The sequence below is a fragment of the Octodon degus genome, unplaced genomic scaffold (genome assembly GCF_000260255.1).
Source record: "Octodon degus isolate 3935 unplaced genomic scaffold, OctDeg1.0 scaffold00360, whole genome shotgun sequence".
Taxonomy (NCBI): Eukaryota; Metazoa; Chordata; class Mammalia; order Rodentia; family Octodontidae; genus Octodon; species Octodon degus.
The window spans coordinates 966,158-989,271 of NW_004524936.1; the positions used below are offsets into that span (position 1 = coordinate 966,158).

Genomic DNA, 23,114 nt, shown 5'->3' on the forward strand with positions numbered 1-23,114 from the left:
TTGCAAGGAAATTTTTGCCTACTGGAATCTTCCCAAACTTTTCACTAGGGATACCTGCTTTCAGTGTTTAATTTAGGCCAGTACCGACGAGAGGCGGTGAGCTACAAGAACTATGAATTCTTTCTCCCAGACAACATGGAGGCCCTACTTATCAGGAAGTAAGTACCCAATACTTTAGGGGCCTGTTCTACCCTTTGGCTAAGGGAGTCTATTCGGATATTGAGGGAGTGGGCTAGGGTAATTTGGGACAGGGAGGAGAAACTTTAGATTCTCAAAGGGCAACCTTCTGTAGTCCTACTCAAAGCCTGTTTTTGGTCCTAACCATCCCAGCTCAAAAATGTTTTACAGTCTCCTACTTCTGATAGGAGAGTGTGTGAACTTCTTAATATAGCATTTGGGATGAAAATCTCATTAGCTTGGCTCACTCTACTCTGTATGTAGTCTTATCAACTCAGCCTAAAGATGTCTTTCCCTTATGTGACTCTAAGAATGTCTAGAACATAGCCTGGGTCTCATTTATTGCTCTATATTTAAATTATAGAACCCAGAAATCATTAAGCTGTTCCTCTCACTAAAAAAATTGCTGGAAGAATAAATACATAGCCACTGTCATACCTGAGTTTATGTTATCCATGCCAGGAATACCTTTAACTTCAAAGATTATATATCTAGGGCTTAGCCAGGTTCATAAGTGAGTTGAACTTGATCTCCATTTGCTTAAGGACTTAAAATTAGAGCTGTGATCACTAGTTTTTCATGGTCATGTCACTTTTTACCTGCCCCTGTTATACACCAGTGGTGGCAAACCTATGGCATGCAGGCATACACGCAGAGCCCTTTCTGTCAACATGTAAGTCAGATCGTCTCAAAAGCCAAGCATCAGATAACAGCTCACAAAAGCACACCAAATGCAAACTTTTCCCATTCTGTAAATCCATTTGCATCATTGAAAGCTCTGTTACCATTTTTTTTTCTTCTAAGATAAAGGTTGTTATGCATGAATTGTTTTTTCTAAACTAAAACCTCAGTAGGCTGGGAGATAGCTCAGTGGCTTAAGTGCCTGCCTGGCAAGTGCAAGGTCCTGAGTTCGATGCCAGGTACCAAAATCAATCAATCAATCAATCAATCAATCCTCAGTATTCTGGTTTAATCACAGTATTGGTACTTTGTGATAATATAAGTGAGTTTTGAGCACTTGATCTTCAAAAGTTTCAGCATCACTGCTATATATACTGAGCCAATTTCAACTGTGTGCTTGGCAAGATGCCTAAAGTAATTTAGTATAAGACATGTGAGGGTTTGTACAGAAAGTAATACAGATAAGACAAGAAGAATTCATCCTGGGGATATGAGTTTTTTGTTTCTTTCCCTATTTTTTAGGCAGTGTGCTCTGGCAGCCCTGAAGGATGTCCATGACTATCTCAGCCATGAGGAAGGTCATGTTGCGGTAAAGAAATTTCCTTTTTTTCTTGAGTATGTGCTTGAATGGAAAACAGCTAATGTGTACTGAGTGTTTACTATGCCATAAATCATTCTAAGTACTTTGCTTATGTAAATAATTTAATTTCACTCCCCCCCTCATGAGATAAGTATTGTTATTGTCCCCCACTTTAAAGCCAGGAAGAATGCCTCACAGAAAGACTAAATAATTGCTTAGTGTGGCACAACATGCACATGGTAGGATCAGAACTGGAATCCAGATTATACAGCTCAAGAATCTTCACACATAAGCACTGCTCTGTACTGGTCCACTCCCAAAAGTTCAGTAGGACTATACTAGAAGTTAATACTGAATTATAAACATTTTTAAATTCTGGATATTTATAATTTAAAATATCTATTGATTTAATCTCATAGATCTTTGAGGTAGGCTCTACAAATTTTAAAAGTGTAAGAGATCTTCAAAAAGATAAATGGTCTTATCTGAGGTGCTGAAGATAAGGAATTGTTTCCTATTCTGAGGACTTCTAATGTGATAAAGAAGGAATAAGCTGCACTTGGGAATTTGGGGAACCAGTTCTAGCTCTAGTCACCAGAAACTCTTAGTGGCTTTGGCCAAAGCAAGTCTTTCATAGGCCTCATTAACTTGACTCTAATAAAATTTCAGAATTTTTCTCTTGTTTTATTACATCCATAAAGTTGAGTATACTGGAAAGACATTAATGACTACTTATAACTATCAATAACTATTTATAAAATTGACAAAAGGCAATTCTAAATCCTTTCTTTTCTTCAAGATCTTCTTGAAGTTCTGCCTTCTCTGAAAGCCTTCCACTTAGCACAGGGGTGGACAAAGAGAGGATGATCTATCAACACTAATTCACAGTAAGCCAACCTCACTGCCCATCTCTAGGTTTTTGATGCCACCAATACTACCAGAGAACGACGGTCACTGATTCTTCAGTTTGCTAAAGAGCATGGTTATAAGGTACAATAAAACTTCCACTCTTGTCTAGAAGATACTTTTCTATCACAAACCCCAAATAAAGACAAACTGAAAGGTTCAGACCAACCAAATTGGCCACTTTAGGCTTAGCATCTTAATTTAGTTGTGTTACTTGTTTGGTACAGTCAGAAGCAACAAACTAACAGAAAGGGAAAGGTACCACCTTAAGCAATGCTGATAGGCTTACACTGGGGAATACACTAGCAATGGTAGAGTACACTTAAATATATATATATCACTAAAACCCAAAACAACAATCAGTTGTTCAACTTAAAGCAGGCTGCCTCATAAAACTCAGAATCCTAAAAGTGCCATTATTTGAGAACATTGTGTTGTCAGAGGATGCCCTTGAGAAAGACTCATATCCATTCAAGAAGCGATCAAGCTATGTTTGGCTTTTTCCATAAAAAATTTCCTGCTGTAACTGTACCCCACCTTCTTTTTCCAGTGTGAAAAACATAGCCTAGGGTCTGGTATACACATAGCAAGTGCTCTACTGTACTGAGCTATATCCCCATCCCTGAAATTCACTTTTCTTTTTCTCTTATAGGTCTTCTTCATTGAGTCCATTTGCAATGACCCTGACATCATTGCAGAAAATATCAAGGTAAGGAGCACCAGTAACCTTTCTTCCTTACTCTTTCTTAGGCCTGGACCAAGACTTAAAGTGACCTCTATGAGATTAAGGCAGTACTCCTGTCTGAACTTCTTCTCTTCCCACTTTGCATAGGAAGCATATCCTCACCATTCTATCCTACAAGGATCCTATGAAATTAGATTAAACCATGAAGACTCCTTAATGTGCATCAAGCAGCAAACTTGATGATCATCAATTCTTTCACAAAAACATCTGCATGTTAGGGATCATTTCCCTATTAGAGAGAAGAAACAGAGTCCAAAAGGAGAGATGTGTTTTCATATTGATACCACCAGAAAGAAAGAGAAGTAGAGCTGTACCTCAGTCTTGGTTGTCTGCTTTGAAAGCCTATGTTTTTCTTTCCCCAGAATTCACATCAGGACCACCACTGCCCTTAGGTTTGAGAAATATGGTCTAGAATTATATCATTGACCACATTTTGTTGTTCCCAACTTTGTCAAATTATGAGAAATCAGGAAAAGAAGAGACCTTATAGTGATGTCCTTTAACCCTCCATCAAATACTTCAAGTGTCAGATAAATGTTTATCTATATTTTTTCCATACCTGCAGTAACAGGTTCATAGATTTCAAGAAAGGTAGTCGAGTCAAGCTAAAACTTCCTCCCTTTAACATCTACTCATTGCTCTTATTTATTTTTTTATGTATTTAGTACAGGGTCTACAGGGTCTCACTACATAGATTGGACTCATAGTGATTCTCCCATTTTCAGCCTCCCAAGCACTGGGATTACAAGTGTGCACCACCATGCCCAGTCTCAATCGCCATCTCAGTGCACCCTGGGGGTGGGGCCAGCACGGCAGGCCAAGGATGGAACCCCCAGCCCCTCTGTCTGTCTAAGCAGGTGCTTTAGTCCGCTGAGCTATCTGGCTGGCCCTTCATTGGTCTTATTTTTACCTCTTGAGATATAAGTACGTTTAACTCCTCTCTTCTCTCTGCATCTATTTGCCCATCCATTTTTTTTCCAACATAAATTTATTATACATCTGGGCTAGGTCATTCTAAGCAGTAGATAAGCATAAATGATAGATGAGAGTCCTTCTCTTGATCTCACATTCTATTGAGGGAGATTGATCAGCATATAGATAGAACTCTGAGATCAGAGCTGAGGGAACAGAGGAGACTGACCACATAAGCTTATACATGGAAGTATGTCAGGGAAGGATTCCACATGGAGGTAATAGTTGAACTACATCTAGAACAATACATGAGAATTTTTGAAGTGAAGAATGAGAATGAAGGAATAGCAAATACTAAGTAAAGCATCTCCAAGGAAATATTTGTAGCATGGATTTACCGAAGCAAAGTATATGGAGGAATATGGAAGCAACAAGAGATGAGAATGAAGAAATAATTTGGGCCCAATCAGAAGTCATTAGTTACTTACTAGCAGAGTTTACCCTTTGTCCTAAAATGTATAGGAAATACTTAAGCAGGAAAATGCCATGGGTTAGATGTACATGTTAGGAACATCTTGCTGTCTTTCAGTATGGTGAGTAGATCTGAAGTATCATGACTATAGACAGTAATCAGTCACAGTGCTCTAGTGAGTACAAGCAAGTGAAATGGATGGTTAGAAGAGAGCAGTATTTGTTACCTCATAAGAGGGAACGGATGATAAAAAGAGGCATCTGAGATGACTTCTAGATTCTATATAGGCTCAGGTGACTCGGTAGATGAGATTAGGAATGTGGAAGAAAAAGTAAGTATTAGGGGACGAGATCCCAGTCCTTCAGAAATTTGAAGACACTGTACCAACTTCTCCCAGTATAAACTCAATACATGTAAGCCATGATTACTTCTGCCCCAGATTTCTGGTTCCACTTTAGCCTTTTGTCAGATCATAATTTCTATTCCTCTTAAAAATTTGTAGTCCAGTGTATTCTTTGGAACTACATGTAGTGTAAAAGTCCTTGTTTGACCACAATGAGGTTAGGAATGATTTGTCACATAGTCCTCAATCTCTTCAGTTGACGAATTTTATAAACTAGGATGAGACCTTTCTCCGAGTCTTAATTTTCTCATCTGTTGTACTCAGCGGGCTATGAGGGCCCTTCCCACGGACATTGTTAGAGTCTCTGTTTCCCTGGGTCACTATGTCCTCCCTTCTAGCAAGTGAAACTTGGAAGCCCTGATTACATAGACTGTGACCGAGAAAAGGTTCTAGAAGACTTTCTAAAGAGAATTGAATGCTATGAAGTCAACTACCAACCCTTGGATGATGAGTTGGACAGGTAAGACCCAGAACCCCAAAGTCAATGTCTGTATTCTTAAACCAGGTTTAATATCCTACAGGACCTAAGGAAATATCCCTCCTTTATGGGTCTCAACTTCTCCATCTGTGACACTACAAATGGGACTTGATGATCTGTCTTTAAGTACCTTTCTAGCTCTAACGGTCCATGAGCAAGAGATTCTTTGATATATGAGGTGTTCATGAGATGACTGAAATAGTGCATTTCTGAGCAATATGAATAGATCTGAATTCTGATCTCTGAAGACAGGTGCTTCCCTCTTGGAGTGTTGCCAGCATTATTACAAAAGAGTTCTTCACACAACCATAACACTTTATTTTCCAAATTTGTTCACCTTCTTTCATGGAACCCCTACAGCAACCGCTTTAAAGGAGGTTGAGATGTGTATTTTAAATTTTCAAGAAGAAATTGAGTCCTATAGAGCTAAAACTTTCACAAGTTTTTGCCATGAATCAGGTAGAGCTAGAATTCTAGTCATATATTGTATCTCTTCATGTCTTTTTCACAAAACTCATGCAACTTTTCAGTCAGCAAGTATTTAACCCCTTTGGGCTATGGTGTGTTTATAGGTTGTAAAAGGGGCAAGAGAGATGGGTTCTGTTCTCAGGTAGTTTGCATAATACTTTGAAATATGGAAAGATCTATGAAGTATAAATTTTCTGTAATGTATCAGGTAAAAGTAAGAGACACTTTAGATGGCATTACAGGCAGGTATGAATTTAGATATAAAGTATTCCCAAAAACCCACTTTCAAAATATGTTGACATGAGAAGAGACTGGGATCACTCATATCCTTTGAGACTTGAGTACAAAGTATAAGATATTAAATGATCATGACCACCCTAAGAAACTTAAATAGCATCCTTTCAGCTTCACCTAGTTAAAGTATTGAGAGGTAGTTATTATTATTTTTCCATGCTTTAATCAAGAAGACTGAGACCACACAATGAGATATCATCAGAGTATTACTGAAACTCATTTTCCCAAAATTTCAACATATTTCTTCGCACTTCTAAATCCCCATATCATGACTACTTTCAGACAGGGATTATGCACTCTAAGCAAAAGGCATGTCCTTTATATATGGTTGTGCATATTGTTTACTATACAAGTACACTGGTCAAAGGCATACTTGGTTCTATCACTAAGACATGTGCTGAGGTGGAAATAGGTATCCTTTAAGGAAGATGTGGCTTTTTCAGATTTTAAGTGGGCCTTTTGCCAGAATAACCCTGTGGGCTAACAGCTTATGCTGGAAGGTGCTTGAAGGATGAAAATTAAGAAGGATGAAATGGAAAAAGGATGTCAAGAAAGCTCCCAGCCCTAGATCTGATTCTGACAAGGTTGCTGTTGCTTTTTGATTAATGTGTTTGAGCCTGAAGAAGACATATCTAGAAGGCCAACTTTATTTCATCATTTTTTTCTATCAAAGGATATTTACAGTCTATGCATCACGTTCAGCCTTATCTGTGCCTGAGGAACCCAGAGAGGGAAGGGTTACCACTACTGGGATTAAAAAGCCTGTTTGATTAGACAAGAAAAATTATAGACACTTAATCACAACTGTGGAGACAGTTAATCAAATGCTCCAAATGGGCATAAGAGGGCATCTGTTCTAGCTTAGAGAAACAAGGCCCAGAAAAGAACTGGATTTTCCAGGAGGCAGATTTAAATATGCACTTAGGGCAGTGGCAAGTTTCTAAAAGTAAAAAGAAAAATATCTCAGAAGTTTTTAATATTTAGCATTTCAAAAATATAATCAAAGGGCTGGGGAGATAACTCTGAGGTCTAGACACCTGCCTGACAGGTGCAAGGACCTGGGTTTGATCCCTGGTACCATATGCCTTGCCAGCCCTGGAACACTGACGGCCCCTTGCCAGCCACTGAAAGCAGGCATGGTGGCACATGCCTGTAATCCCAGTGCTGAGGAGGCTGAGACAGGAGGATCACTACAAGTCTGAGCTGAATAGTGAGATCCTGTACCAAATAAATAAAAGATTAAAAATAATATAATGGTTATGAAGATTCCTGTACTTTAAAATCACCAATCTCTCCCATATGCATAGAAAATATTCAATAAATGCAGTAACTGGACATGGATCACAGGGCTGAGCATGATGAGTGTGGTACAGACATAATAAAGGATTTGTCTAGAAAGATCAAAGGAGAAGTTTTCTAAAACCTAATCCATAAGCAATCTTAGCTTCTTGGGCTAATACTGCTCTTTCCCTTCACTTGATTTTCTTACTTTGCAAGCAGAGCAGCTGGTATCATTTCATTACGTCAGCCTTCCAGGAATCTCTCTGAACTTAGAGTCTAACACATAAAGGATTAATGGCTGGTATGACAGAAATCTCAGTGGTTTTGCTCTGTAGTTCTAGCTTTCTGATTAGTCCTCCAAGCTCCTCCACAGACAGGTAGTTGAATAGGTTGTCATTCAGTGTGTATTTATTAGTTGCAAGCACACATAGACACAACCTTGTTACTGCCTGTGGAGTATAAAGTACAATGTACCTTGATTAAGGGTTAATGAAAGGAGGATGGAGTTCACTTTAGGATTAAAAAGCATGTGGCAATGAGCAAGATAAGAGCTACCAGCAAAATGTTGGGAGAGAGCCAGGAATATGGACGCTAACTATTTCTCTGTGACAGAAGTGGGAATCACAGAGGAGAAAACCTTAGCTGCCTGCATTGTAAAAAGCAGGAAAAAAAAAAAAAGACAGCCTGACTCATGGAATCTCATTAGATAAGAGCTGAATTTCAAAGGAGACTTGAAAGAAGGGCATATAGTTGGGGCTTTCTCTTGGGATCAGCCCTCTCTACCATTAGCTCCTGAGCTGCTTTTGCTCCTGTTTGGGTCTGGCCCAGCCATCTGTCCTACATCAAGATCTTCGATGTGGGCACACGCTATATGGTGAACCGAGTGCAAGACCATATCCAGAGCCGCACAGTCTACTACCTCATGAACATCCATGTCACGCCACGCTCCATCTACCTATGCCGGCATGGTGAGAGTGAACTCAACCTCAAAGGCCGCATCGGAGGTGACTCAGGCCTCTCAGCTCGGGGAAAGCAGGTAGGGAGGTCTCTGCACACTCAGCTGGGTGACTTGAGTGAGCTGGGTCACCACTGTCTAGATCTTGAGGAGCAGATACCCAATGATGGAATAGAAGCAGATTCCAAGGTCATTCTTGGTCTTACACATTGCTAGTCACTCCGTGTACATATAGCCATTGAATGGTTTCCATATGCCAACTGCTGCCTCCAAGTCTAATAGATAGCTTCTGGTCCTCCAGTCCAGCCTGGATCTGGCTGCTTCTGAAGCCCCATCACAATGACCATAATTGTTTTGCATGATGGGTTCCCTCATTATTTACACCATTTGGATTTTGCCTGTGTTGACTTTGCTGCTCTCTTCTGGCAGCTGGTAACCATCATGTACACAGATAGCTGCCCTGAAGACCCCACCCTGGTACTTTCTCTCCAACTCAGGGCTGATGCTGCCCCCTTCCCCCATCACAGGAATCACACTACCAACACTACTGCATCTTTCTTGATTCCTGCACTCCCTTCCAAGGCCCAGCATCTGGTCTAAGATCTAGTTAAAAGAACCATCCTCCCCTACTTCTCCTCCTCCTAGACAGGTCACAGAGCTCTGGGCTCTATCTCTCCTTATTCTGATTGTCTTTGACTCTATTAGGACACAAATCTCTTCCTCCCACATGGCTATAGTGACCTGCATATTCTGGGTGCTGGGTCTATAAAGGGATACATTTTCCTAGCACCTGGTGCTATGGCTTGGCTTGGTAGCACAGATGTTACTTTCTAAGAGAATCACTTGGGGTGCGACAAGTGGGAAATGAAGTACAGAAGAGACACTCTGGTATTGTATCCATTGTATTGGTATTTTATCCATCGTATTCATGGTATCCAATTCACAGATTGGATACATATACAGTCATGGTGCCATCTACTACCATGTGTATAACCTCATTTAATATTTACAATCGCTGCATGGGAAGGGGTAGTGACTGCCATTACTGGTTTAAGAGATTGGGTCCAAAGAGGAACAGAAGATGGTCCCAGATTACAGAGTTTGTATAGGGCAGCACCAGGGTGAACTAGGTCTTCCTATCTGGTCTCAGCCTCCCTGCTAGAGAGATGGGGGATGTGCCAAGTACAGCACTGCCTCAAAAGGTATAGTCTTCAAAGCTCCCTTCTGTTACATCCAGACTGGCAGCCTCCCCATCAAGATAAGCTGTGGTCTGACTTGCTCCTCAGAGCAAAGGCCACGAAGGCATCAGTTCATCCTGATGGCACCATTTGTACCCCAGGGTTTCTTGGATGGAGCTGGCCCTGGCACTACCCCCAAGTTCAGAGCATGGGGCAGCATATAGCCATTTCCACATATGTGCCTTCCAAACATACAGACAAATGCATATGCACATACATATTAGGCCTGAATTTTCACAATCATGAGCATAGTGAACTAGATCTAGTTTAGAAGTACTTTCCCATTAACGGTCTTACCAGTTCTCAAAGTTGTCAGTCATGCAGCACCTATGAAGTACTAGGCAATAATGGTCTGGAGTATCATCTAAAATGATACTCAGAGACTAACGTGCTATTTACATCTTACAGGCAGGACACAAGGGTAGAGAGGGTGGGTTATGGATGGTCCAATGGAAGCTAACCCAAATCTGCTACCTCATGAGAGGCAAGAACTGCCAAAACACAGCTGACTCATAACCGTCCTTAAATGTATACCCAAAATACCTGTATTTGTAAGTAAATTTGTCTGCTAGTGTACACTTATTCAGATGTTCCTAGCACACATCATCAGTGATTCAAAACATTCACAGGAGAATAAATCCTTTGCTGTCCTGGGTTCCCATAGTTCTTTGTGGTTCTTCCCAGTGCTGCCATTATTTCCTTCCCTATATTGTCTATATCTTGAAAAATATTATTTTACTGAAGCACCTAGCAGTGACATTCACACTCAGTATATATATGAGTTCCCTTAAAATCTGAGTGCCAGAAGCCTCACTCAAGTAATGATATTTCACATCATGAATGAGAAATTTCTCCCAGATTCCATTCTTCCCACTTCCAGACCAAACTCTTTAGACTTTGTGCTATAGAGTTCATGACTTCGAACCTGCTTCAGTTGACTTCACTAGACTACCATGAGAGTCTGTCTGCCTGAATGTGCGCCATGTCACAAGAGTGTTCACCCTTAGGCCAAAAGATAGTTACTCTTTATGGAGAATGTAGATCAGTATAGATGAGATGTGACCAGAGTTTGGTCCTATGTCTTGATAAGCTACAAACATGTACTTAAGACCCCTAAAAGTACAGGATGACCCCAGAAATGGAAGGACAAATGAGGTAAAATGTTGTGTGAACCCTCCATTTTTACTCTTGTCCTAGACTCCATGGTAGAATGCATGTTTACAAGAATGAATACCCTATGGGGCTAAGTGAGCAAATATCAGTGACTACACACACACACACACACACACACACACACACACACACACACCCTCTTTATGGTAATTTTCTAGGTACAGTGGTGCCTCAGTTCATGAACTTAATTTATTCTGCGATTTTGGAAAACATGGCCATGTTTGTGTTTGTATGAGAAAGATGCCTGTATTTGTGCATTTTGATAAATTTGGAATATTACTGCTCCATTATTTGTAGCAAATTTGAGCTTGTTTTCATGGTTCCATTATCCGTTCTCATTTCTCTTTTTCTCCTGTTTTCTTCTACACTCCACATCCCAGTATGCCTATGCCCTGGCCAACTTCATTCGGTCCCAGGGTATCAGCTCCCTGAAGGTGTGGACAAGTCACATGAAAAGAACTATTCAAACAGCTGAGGCCCTTGGTGTCTCCTATGAGCAGTGGAAGGCCCTGAATGAGATTGATGCGGTAAGATGGGAAGGGTAAATGTACTGACAGATAGGGGAATTTGGATCTGAGCTTACTGCCTTGATTATTGTCCCAGCCTGTATGAGGAACTTAACTCAGTGAGTATTTCTTGACAACCAGCCATGTTCAAGACTCCATTCTCTTCCTGCATATCCAGTGGAGGCCAGGGTCTTTGCCCTCATAGAATCTAGTGAGCTGGGAGGGGATATACAAAAAACTATGGAGATCAAAAGGTAAAAGTACTGCTGACCAGATTTGGGAAGGAGATTTATAAAGAAAGCTTCCTAAAGGAAGGTAGAGGTGAGATAAGAAGCAGGAAAAAATAGTTTGAGAATGGGACAATAAATCTTAATTCAAGGGCAGGGATCAGTACATGCAATGGCTCAGAAATGAGAACAGAGCATGGTATATTCTTAGAATCAAAAGAGCTGCTGGGACAGTGATAGTGAGGTCTGGAGAGAAAGGAGATGAGGCTGGAACAAAGACCCAAGCCACATTGAGATATTTAGACTTCCCTGAAAACAACAGGAAGCCATCAACATGGTCTATTTCAAAAAAGAGTGGCCTGAACATAATACACATTTTTAAAGCCCACTATGAACTTTTGTAGAGACTAGCTGGGAAGAATAACAGAATGAGCATTTAGACCAATCAGGAAGTGGCTATAATAGTGTTGCAAGAGATAAAGAAATGGACCAGAGTAGTGGCATTAGAGATGGAATGAAGAAGAATGACTTGGGCAGTGTTTTCAAGGTAGTGTCAGTATGTATCTAGATGATGCACTGAGTATAAGGAGTAAGGGATAAGGAGGAGTGAAAAATCCAACCCTGGTGATGTGGCAGTTTCTTTTTAGGGACAGGTTTTCCTGTGAGCTCTTTGAGAAAGGAATTTTTTTAAAATTTCCCTGTTTTACCTGTACTGTAGGTACACTGGTGCTGGGTCCACAGGTTATAGTTGTTAGATGCCAACATTAGAACTTCACCAGATTTATAGGTAACTTGCTTGCCTGCTAGATATTCTTTGACAGATGACACATGTATGTGTGTGTACATTTATGTGTATGGACATAAATATGGCTTGCATAGGTACACATATTTAGAAAAGGGCTATATAGAGCTATTCAATATATTGTATAAGTTTGCAATAAAATGCAAGAATGAAAATATATATATATATATATATATATATATATATATATATGAATTTGACTGCTGCTTATTTCTGGCTCACATGTGGAACATTTATGGAAAACTTACTTTTTCAGGTTCTGAAAACGAGCTGGGGGCAGAAATTAACCTTTACTTAGCTGAGATAAATAGATGACTGACTAAATGGGTTCAAGTCAAGCCTATCTTAACTAAGTTTTCAGGATAAACAGGGCAGACAGAGGAATACAAAACGGCATGACTCTAGTGAAACTGTGGGCACATAGAAGCTAGGGCAAAGCACCTTGACCTAGCCATGAAAGGCCTGAAGGTAGTAATACCTAGCAGAAGCCTGAGGATTTAAGTTACAGTGAACAGGTAGAAAGGATCTGGATTAGTGTTTTGGGCAGAAAAAGTATCATGTGAATATGCAGATTCTTAAGTTGTAGCAGTGAAGATATGGAAGAAAAAGATTTGAGAGAGATTTAAGAGTTAAAATGTCAGAGGGGCTGGTGAGATGGCTCAGTGGTCTAAACACCTACTTAGAACAAGCTTAGCAAAGCACAGGGACCGCGGTTCAATCCCCCAGCACCACATGACAGCCAGCCCTGCCCCCTGGTGGGCTGAGCTGGTCACACACACACACATAAATAAATAAATAAATAATTTTTTTTAAAAAGTCAGAGATTGCATATAGGGGATGAGTAAAGGAGAAGCAAGAATTTAGAATTTATTTTCCATAATTGATAATATTAATGTTTAATCCCATTGGTACTTTTATATGTGCCTTGTACATCTTGTATTAGTATATTTCATATATATTATCTCTAAAGTTCAAAGCACTTCTGTAAGTTGTGACTTTCATTTTCCAATGAGGAAAATAAAATTCACAGAAGTTAGGCAATTTGCTCTTCTGTGATGCCCCTCTGCCATGTCACCCTGTCTTGGAGCCAACTGATTATGATCTGAAACCTCAAAAACTGTGAGCCAAAATAAACCTTTCTTCTTCTAACTTTGGTTGTTAGATATTTTGTCTCAGCAATTCAAAAAGTCACTAAGAAACATTTGGGTATTGAGAGTGGGGTCATTGCTGTGAATGTACCAGACCATGTGTTTCAGCAGCCATTTAAACTGGATTACAGGAAGAATTTGGAAAGGTTTGGAGAAGCCAATTGAAGATGCTGCTCTGGAATGCCTTAAGCTGTATTTAATAGGAGATTCTAGTCAGAACTCAGAATACCAGAATAGTAATAGAAATGATACCAGTACAGACCAGGCTCAGGAGGTTTCTCCTAGGAAGAAGGATTACATTGGTTGTTAGACCCCAGATCATGTGTATAATACTTTTTGAGAAAGTTGGTTTGCATTTTACTTGTGTCTAGAGATGTTGCCTGAGACAGTGATTAAGAGTGGCAGACTAATTAATCTTGAAGAAAAAATTTTAAGGTAGTCTAATGTTGAAATGGTGGTATGGCTACTTGTTGAGGGCTTTTAACCAGGTCTATGTTGAGAATCATGAACAAAGAGTGCAAAAGAATGATGTAAAATGTTGTGAATTTGGCCAGAAATCAAGCTATAGTAAAGCCATGGACTGCAGAGATGGAAAAGAAAAGAACTTGGTTGCTGAGAAAGAACAGGACAATACCAAAAAAATGGCTAAGAGTTCACTTTAAATCTCAGAACATCACAAGAAACAACAGAAATCCACCCTTGGCAGTCTTAAGGTTGCAAAAATTCATTTTGCAACCTTAAGAAAAAAATTTGTTTTGAAAAGAGAGCTCCCAGAGTACCAGGTTACATCCACAATGGTAGGGGCCTAGAGAACTTGTTCCTCAGGATTGGGTTCATAGTGCTCAGTGACCCAGGCATTCAACCCCTATAGCCAAAAGAGTATGATGTCTGGATACTGCCCCACCTGTCAGCAGACCTGAGTGCCATCCATATGGTGCTGGTTTTAGGTGTATGCAGAATGCAAGAATTGTGGGATCAGGAAATTTTCCACCTAGATTTCAAAAGAAGGCCTGGGAGGCTAGGCAGTTTGCCTCTGAGAAAGCAGTGTATGAAGCTGTGAGTGTAAAGCTCAAGGTGTAGTGGAGACCCAGATGGTTGGAGAATCTAGGAGCAAATGAATAGTCTGAGGAAGGCTGTGAGAGATGAGCAAAGCTATCCTAAGAGAGAAGCCTTGAGAGCTTCAACTACATTCCATGCCACAGGTGTGGGGCCATCCAAGCCTTTTAGCATTCACCTCTTATAATGTCTGCCTTAGACACTGGACATGGTATTACAGAACTAAATGTTTACCCTGCTGGATTTTGACTTGCTTTGATCCCATTCCTTGTATCTCCCCACACACAAACTTGGAATGGGGATGTTTATCTTGTGCCATTGTGGCTTGCAGCTAAGAGTTCACTTTAAATCTCAGAGGGTACTTTAGACTAGACCTTTTCAGAAATGGTGAAACTATTAGGATTTTAGTGACTCTTGGAGATGGAATAAATGCCTTTTGCATGAGTCTTTGGTGATCCAGGGTAAAATGTTGTTTGTATCTGATGCCCCCCCCCCAGAGCATCATGCAGTCATATGTGAGGCTTTTCCAAGGTGACTGTATCTGAGTGTGTAATGCTGGGATTAAGGGTTGATTACTAAATTAGTCCACTGATTAGCTTGACCTATGTGAATTCTACCTGTCCTAAGGACATATAGTCCAAATATAATATAAGGGATAGAAAGAAGACTGCTGTCATTACCTTGATGCCTTCTTCCCACTGTGAATTGTTTCTCATCTGTAATGCTATACTGCCATAGCACCTCACCTTGGAGCCAACTGATTATGGACTGAAACCTTTATGAACTGTGAGCCAGTTTTCCTCCTCTAAATTTGAGGATTGGGTATTTTGTCTCAGCAACACAAAAAGTAAGACACACCTAGACCCGTATGGAGACACATACCACAAAGACCTCCACAAGGGAACATTCTCAGACGTACAGACATCCTGTATATATCCACACACATGCAAGTACATAAATGCACACACACACACACACACACACACACACACACAGTCGTATTCAACATTTTGTCACCGAATAAATATTTGAGAAAAACAACTTCAAAAAGTAAAGATTTGCTAGTGAGATAGCTCAGCAGGCCAAACACCTGCTTAGGCAAATGCAGGGACCAGAGTTTGATCCCCAGCACCACATGCCATACTGGCCCCGCCCTCAAGCATGCTGAGCAGGCCATTGAATTGGCATGGAGGGACATCCCTGTAATCCCAGCACTGGGGAGACTGAAAACAGGAGGATCACCATGAGTCTGAGCTGCATAGTAAGACCCTATGCCAAATAAAAAAAAGAAAGAAAAAAATAATGATTTATTTTGACTTATGGTTTCAGAAGTTTCAATTCATGGTTTTCTGGGTCTAAGGCAGAAATATGATAGAAGGATGTGGGAAAGAAAGCTGCTCACCTCGTAGCATCCATGAAGTAGAAGAGAAAGAAGAAAAGCTAGAGACAAGGGACTAGGAACCAGATACATTACCCAAAGTCACAGTCCCATGCTTCATTCCCTTCACCTAGGTACCAGCTCTGCCTCATTGCCCAATAATGTCATCAAATTATGCTCTCATCGGAGTGTTAATCCACTAATGAAATTAAAGCCTTCATGATCCAATCAACTTCCCCAAAGTCTGTCAGCTGATCTTTGGGGCAACTTATACATTCAGACCATAACACATAAACCACACAAACACACTACATATGCATAAACAAATATAAGGCATAAATTCTTTTTTTTACTATTATTTTAGCTATGTTTATTTTTTTTATTTTTTTTTCAAAATTTTATTGATGAACAGCAATAAGACAGTTTCAAATCAAATCGGAAGTACAGTTTCAACAAATAGTACACTGCATATATTCTTCTTAGTGGTTAATTGCTGTACAAGATGCGGACTTGAGATCCTATTTACAAACGCCATTAGAACAAATCATTCTATTCATTAAGAGAATGCAACTATATATCTATCCTAACCACTTTGAATACACAGATACAAAATGGACATTATCGGTATTCCCCATTTTTTCTAAGTTCCATTATTGAATATTATAGGTGTGTAAAAGGCATAAATTCTTAAGCCCATCAACATTTTATAAGTATGCTGCACACATAATAGTAAACACAATCGCAAATCTTTATGCTTATATATTCACAAAAATGCATATGTAAGATAGTTACATTCTCTTAATGAATAGATGGATTTGTTCTAATAGTGTTTGTAAATAGGATATCATGTCCGCATCTTGTACAGCAAATAACCACTAGGAAGGCAGTATGCAATGTGTTAACTATTGAAACTGACCTACCAATTTCGTTTGAAACTGTCTCATTGCTATTTGTTTCTCAATAAAATTATGGAAAAAATGCATATGTATAAGGTGTACCTATAGACCTACTGAGACAATCATAGAAAAACACCATACACTTAACCAGAATATTTTTGCCCAGATACACTTTTTCTCACACCTACACAGCCAAACACTTCATCCATACATATTCACTCACAAACAGGCACAACTTCAGCACTGTGTTCACAGAGATCCAGACAATCATGTTTTGCTTCATAGTCACTGACCTCAGAAATATGGAAAAAGCTGTAAATATTTCCCAAGTAAATACTTTTGTCTCTTTTTTTTTCCTTAGGGTGTCTGTGAGGAAATGACCTATGAAGAAATCCAGGAACACTACCCTGAAGAATTTGCACTACGGGATCAAGATAAATATCGTTACCGCTATCCCAAGGGCGAGGTAAGGTTTGCAATAATCACCTAATTCCTGGGATTCCTGCCTAGTATCTTTATTCTAACTTCTAGGTTTTCATAGTTTCTCAAACAGCTTTAGAAACAGGTAGCTTTAAATAAGCTATTTTTCAGTAGCTTCCCTTTTATAAAGCACATGATCATCTAACCCTTGGCTATCTCAAATTCTTAACTATAGGCAATAGATTCCTCCCATTTAAAAGCTATGTATTTGTTTGCTCATGCTCTGATTTTAAAAGGGCTCATTTTATTGTCCACCTTATCTCTGGAATCTTCTGACTGTAGAAATATCTTCAACATATTCTAATTTCATGACATTCTGTTGCCAAGTTGCCTAAAGCTCTAGTGTCTGTAGGAAGTTGACATCATCCTCGGGGACAGTGGATACTTTTCCTGTCAACTTTGTCATCACTTGAATCAGATTATCAGTTGCCAATCTCCACATGATATAAAGGCTTGTTGCTTTTAACCTAGCATCTACTTACTCAGTTCTACATTTTACAGTATTATTCATACTCCATTTATGATATAAGCTTCTATAATAATTATCAGAAAATCAGAGCAGGAATAGATACTCTTTTCAGGTATAAAGCACTGTAGCATTTTTATCTTCAGAAATCATTTATAAATGCAGATTCAGTTTCCCTTCATTTTCCTTTATATATTTGAGGCTATGTTGCTAAGGACATAAAAATTTAAAGAAATCATGTCTTCTCCATGAATTGTATATTTTGTTATTATAATAAACCTCTTTCTGATTACTAATACTGTTTGCTGAAAGTCTATTTTATCTAATATTAATATAGCTATACAAACTTTCTTCTGATGACTTTGTAACTTTTGTTACTTTCTATGTAAGTGTTTCTGCTTTGTATGTCCAATAAACAGCTTTTAGTTGTGTTTTACTGTTTGTAATCCAAACTGAAAATTATGTATTTTGGATGGTAAGTTTGGTACATTGATTTGTTATTGTTTTGTTTTGTTTTTTTTTTAATATTTATTTATTTATTTATTTATTTAGTGTATGTGTGTATGGCCAGCTCAGCCCACCAGGGGGCGGGGCTGGCTGGCATGTGGTGCTGGGGGATTGAACCGCGGTCCCTGTGCTTTGCTTAGCTTAGCTTGTTCTAAGTAGGTGCTTTAGACCACTGAGCCATCTCACCAGCCCCGATTTGTTATTGTTAATTACTGTTTTTGAAATTTATTTCTATTATCTTAAGTATGCAAACCTTTATTTTTTTTCTTTCTTTTTTTTCTTTTTTGCAGTATTAGGGATTGAACTCAGGACCTTACACTTGCCAGGCAAGCGCTTACTCTACTGAGCTATCTCCCTGACCCCCTAAAGCTTTATTTTTCTCTTATTCTGGATTGAATTTTTGTATGTATAGTCTATTCAGATAATCTGTTTCCACCCTTTTAGTGGTTATCCTTAACATGTTAAAAAATTTCATCATTCAGTAGATCAGCAAAAATCAGCAGTACAATTATCCAACCTATCCTCTATATATACATATGTATTTCTTTCTCCCTTCTTTTTTCTTTTCCCTCATCCCAGTTTTCATTCACCTTGAACAGTTTCTTTCTCTTTCACAATATCTATTTTACCTTTCAGATTTTACCCTTCCAAGTTCTTACACTAGGGAGACAGTATGATATTTATACATGTGGGTCTGATATAGTTCACTTATGAGTATAGTTTCTTGTTGCATCCATTTACCTATAAAAGCCTTGAGCTTATCTTTCTTTATAGCTGAGTAATACTCCATTGTATAAAAATACTACATCTTCTCTATCCATTCTTCAACTGATGGGCATTTGGGTTGTTTCCAAGATTTACCTATGACAAATTGTGGTGTTATAATCATGGGGACACATATGTCACTGTGGTATGATGTCTTCAGTTGTTCTGGAAAGATACCAGGAGGGGAATAAATGGGTTGAATGGGACCTTTAATCTGCTCATCTATTAAAAGGAGCAGGTAATGCTCAATTTTTTTCTCTTTAATTTTTTGACCAATTTTGCATGCTTGTATCTGGTAATCTGAATAACTAATTTGAAGACAACAATATGCAATATAACAACCACTGTTGAATTCTTATCATTGTGTTTGATGAAATTCTGTATTCTTTCTAATTTTTTTACTATTTTTTATTCTCTTCAAAATTTTAAAGAATTTAAAAATTTTCATCATGTTTCATTCTATTCTTGTAGCCATCCCACTAAGATTGTGAGGTCAAAATATTGTACATTACAGTCATTTGAAATAATTCCTGTGTGTTGTTATACAACCAATTTGAACACAACATTTTAATATAATTAAAATTTAAAAATCAGTATTTCTACCATCCTCCCAAACAGAAGAACTTTAAAACTCTGGCTACTTTCTCTCCTAATTTATATGTTCTTTTGTATTTTAGTTCCACCTTAGTCTTTACCTCCAGTGAATTATTAATGTTGTTATTGCTGTTTTTATTATGACTGGGTATAGTCTATTTTACTTAGATTTTATCACGTATTTGCCAATTTCTTTGATCATTCTTTTTCCTTACATCTAAAGTCCTATCTTCTGGGTTCACTTTGCGTCTTACCTTGGAATCTATTAATAGCAAACTCACCCTGTTTTTCTCTAAAACTGTCTTAGGTGGTGAGCATCTTCAATCCTAGATGATATGTTGTCTGAGTTTAAAACCATAGGTTGACGTTATTTTCCCAGAATTTTAAAGATATTATCGTCTCTGTCTTCTGGCTTCTCCTCTAGCTAAAATCTTACTCATCTTAATTGTTTCTTTTCTACTCTTAAAGTCTTTGTATCTTTTTTTGTTTGAGTTTCACTGTTTTATATCTAGATATTATTTATTATCTTGCTTGAGATTGATTGAATTTCATGAATCTGAGAATTAGAATTTTCAGTTCTATAAAACTCTCATATTGTATGTCTATAAATTGTTCCCTTGCATGTTCTCTGTCATCTGTTCCTAGAAATAAAATTAGATAAGTAATTTAGATCCTTCACATTCCCTAATTTTTCCTTATTTTCTCACTTTGCTATATTCAATAATTTCCAAATCACTGTTTCTTAATATATAATATACTGTTTATCCCCTCCATTTAGTTTTTTATTTCAATGAGTCTATTTTTTGTTTCTCAAATTCTTAGTTGTTTTTCAAACCAGCATATATTTGATAATAACTTGTTTATTTCTTATTTTGGGGGTACTTGGGATTAAGCCCGGGACCTTTACACCAAGCTATATCCTCAACTATATCTCTATCTATCTATCTATCTATTTATCTATCTATCTATCTATCAATCATCTATCATCTATCTTTTTGAGACAGTCACTAAGTTGCCCAAGCTGGGCTTGAACTCATGGTCTTCCTGCGTCACCCTCCCAAAGTGTTTGGGTTACATGCATTTCTTACATTTTAATTGTATATTTTATTTCTTTAAAAATAAAAAGAAATTTCATATTGTGTATTATGTAAACTTCTAGAAATCTCTTCCTGTTGTTTCTGCTTATTATCATTTATAGTAGTTTATTTATTTCCTTCTGAGTTTGGATTTATCTGTGGAAATTTTCCTGTGGGAATCCCACACATGCTGAGGTAAAGAAATACAAAGATGTTCCATTTGCTTCCTTTAAGTAGTCCTGGAAGCTAATGAATTCACATCAATTTTTGTGAAACTCTCAGTAAAACATATTTCAAACCACATGGGTAGTATAATTATGATTCTCCAAACTACCTGAGGGAAAATTTTTATTTAAAAATACTAAAGGGCTCTTTACAAGTTTTCTTCACCAAGATATAAGAAGAGACAAAAACATCTTGTTTTCCTTTGCTTATAGAGATTTTCTCTACTAGTTTTTTCTAGTTTACTTTTTCTAATTTTATTAAATATATCAACATTTGACCTATGAAGGTCTCAGATTTATATTAGAGTCTCAGTCCAAACTTCCCACTGTGTGCACACTTAAGTTCCTTTTTTTCTATTTCTGTAACATTTAAAGGTTCAAGCCTCTTGGTTACTATGATTGACAAGTACCATCAGGACTGCTATGGCTTCTATATCCACTAATCATTCTTTTCTCCCAAGTTTTTCATTTTGGAGTCCTGTATTCATCAAATATTTTTTATTCTTTTAAAATATCAATAGTGTAGTTACGTAGACAAAAAAAAGACATCTTCTATCAAGATTGTATCCAAATTTTACCAAATGTAAATATTACAAATATATACCAATAAATAAGTCTCCTCTACTATAGACAATTGAATATCAATAAGAATTTTATTAGTTTCATTTCTTCACTATTTTTAACAATATAACCAACCAAACTGTTGAACAAAAATGACATCTTGTAGTGAGGTTTAATGTTATTTAGCCCACTGTATTGATTACCCCTGCCTAACATTTTCTTTCTGTTTTCTTCTTGACTTTTATTTTTTTTATTTTCTTTTATTGAGAAACAAATATCAATGAGACAGTTTCAAAGCTGATTAATAGGACATTTTCGATAATTAATACATTGTACATTGTTATCTTCTTAGTGGTTATCCATAGTACAAGAAGCAGACAGGATATCTTGTCCAAACACCATTACTACAAATCTTTTTCTCATTGAACTAAGTGAAAGTAGCTGTATATCTATTCCAACTATTCTGTATATGCAAATACAAAACAGTCCTTCCTTTGTATCCCCTTTTTTTGTTTAGTCCTGTCAGAGATGGGTATTCTATTGGCATCTAAATACTATAGGTGATCGAATTCAGCAAAACAATCCAATACAGTTCAGGAGTCCACAATAGTAGTGGGTTATCCACAGAAGTTGTTGACTAGAGCCTTTTACAGCTCAGCATATTAATATGGCTTTACTTTATATACCTCATTTTTATATTTTTCTGCTGGATGGTTAAGACCAAGATAAAGCAAGACCTATATAACAAGAAATGTAATTTTTGTATCTGATAAAGTCAGTCAAGTACCCTCAGGATTTATCCTATAACCCTGTACCACAGGCTGTAGATCCTTTGTCAGTGCCAGCCATGTGGATGAGTCACAGCCATTGCTTGACCAATTTTCTCTCTGTGAAAGCCTGAGAGAATGTTTTCTCTCCATGTAACTCTCCTTAGGTACACCTGTATATCCTCGATCACATTCCTCCGTGGCTCCTTAATCTCCTTGATCAGAAAATTTGGAGCATAACTGAGTTACATGATGTTATAGTACAGGTTCTCCTATGTCCTCAGTCTTCGCTGACCTTGAAAGACTAGGGCCAAAATGTTGGCTGACCTTACAGCCCTTCCTTTTCTCTAATTTTTGATCTGCAAACTTAGGTTGTTAACCCTTCAGAAGAGAAGCTTATTACCCTGCAACATTTGCAGTTCGGTTTACCCTAACTATCTGTCTAAATATCAAACATCTTAGGCATAACATGGAACAGGTATTTTCCATCAAGTATTTTTTTTTTTACGGAACCGGGGATTGAACTCAGACTGAACCAGGGATTGCCTTGCGCTTGCCAGGCAAGCTGTTACTCTACTGAGCCATCTCCCCGGCCCTTCCATCAAGTATTAATGTGTTGAACTTTAAGTCCTTACAGAATATGAAGAAAAAAACCTTAAATTTAGGAATAAGCACATATTTTTACACAGAAATTTAGAAATCTAACCATATACAGCATTGTAGCAGGACAGTCCTGTGACATTTCTTTTCTTTTTCTTATGTCTTTTTTTTTTCATTTATTACCCATTTAAAAAAAAAACCCTAGCCCAGGTCCGGTGAGTGTGTGGAGAGCTTCCTGCTACCCTGTGCCGGCGGGACCAGTCCCAGCCCAGGCACAGCGTGCGCCGGACCCTCTCCC

At 38.1% G+C, this 23,114-nt stretch overlaps 1 protein-coding gene across 7 annotated transcripts in view; it reads left to right on the forward strand.

Moving 5' to 3' along the window:
* The window catches only part of Pfkfb1 (6-phosphofructo-2-kinase/fructose-2,6-biphosphatase 1), an 86,990-nt gene that overhangs the window by 50,753 nt on the left and 13,123 nt on the right, over window positions 1-23,114 (forward strand). For 6 of the 7 annotated variants that reach the window (XM_004648205.3, XM_004648203.3, XM_023708419.1 and 3 more), the window contains exons 3-10: window positions 65-158; window positions 1,381-1,447; window positions 2,354-2,428; window positions 2,997-3,053; window positions 5,215-5,336; window positions 8,226-8,433; window positions 11,144-11,290; window positions 17,138-17,242. In XM_004648205.3, coding sequence (XP_004648262.1) covers window positions 65-158; window positions 1,381-1,447; window positions 2,354-2,428; window positions 2,997-3,053; window positions 5,215-5,336; window positions 8,226-8,433; window positions 11,144-11,290; window positions 17,138-17,242 — 875 coding nt within the window. The remainder of the gene's footprint in view (window positions 1-64; window positions 159-1,380; window positions 1,448-2,353; window positions 2,429-2,996; window positions 3,054-5,214; window positions 5,337-8,225; window positions 8,434-11,143; window positions 11,291-17,137; window positions 17,243-23,114) is intronic. The other variant, XM_023708418.1, reaches the window with a different exon arrangement.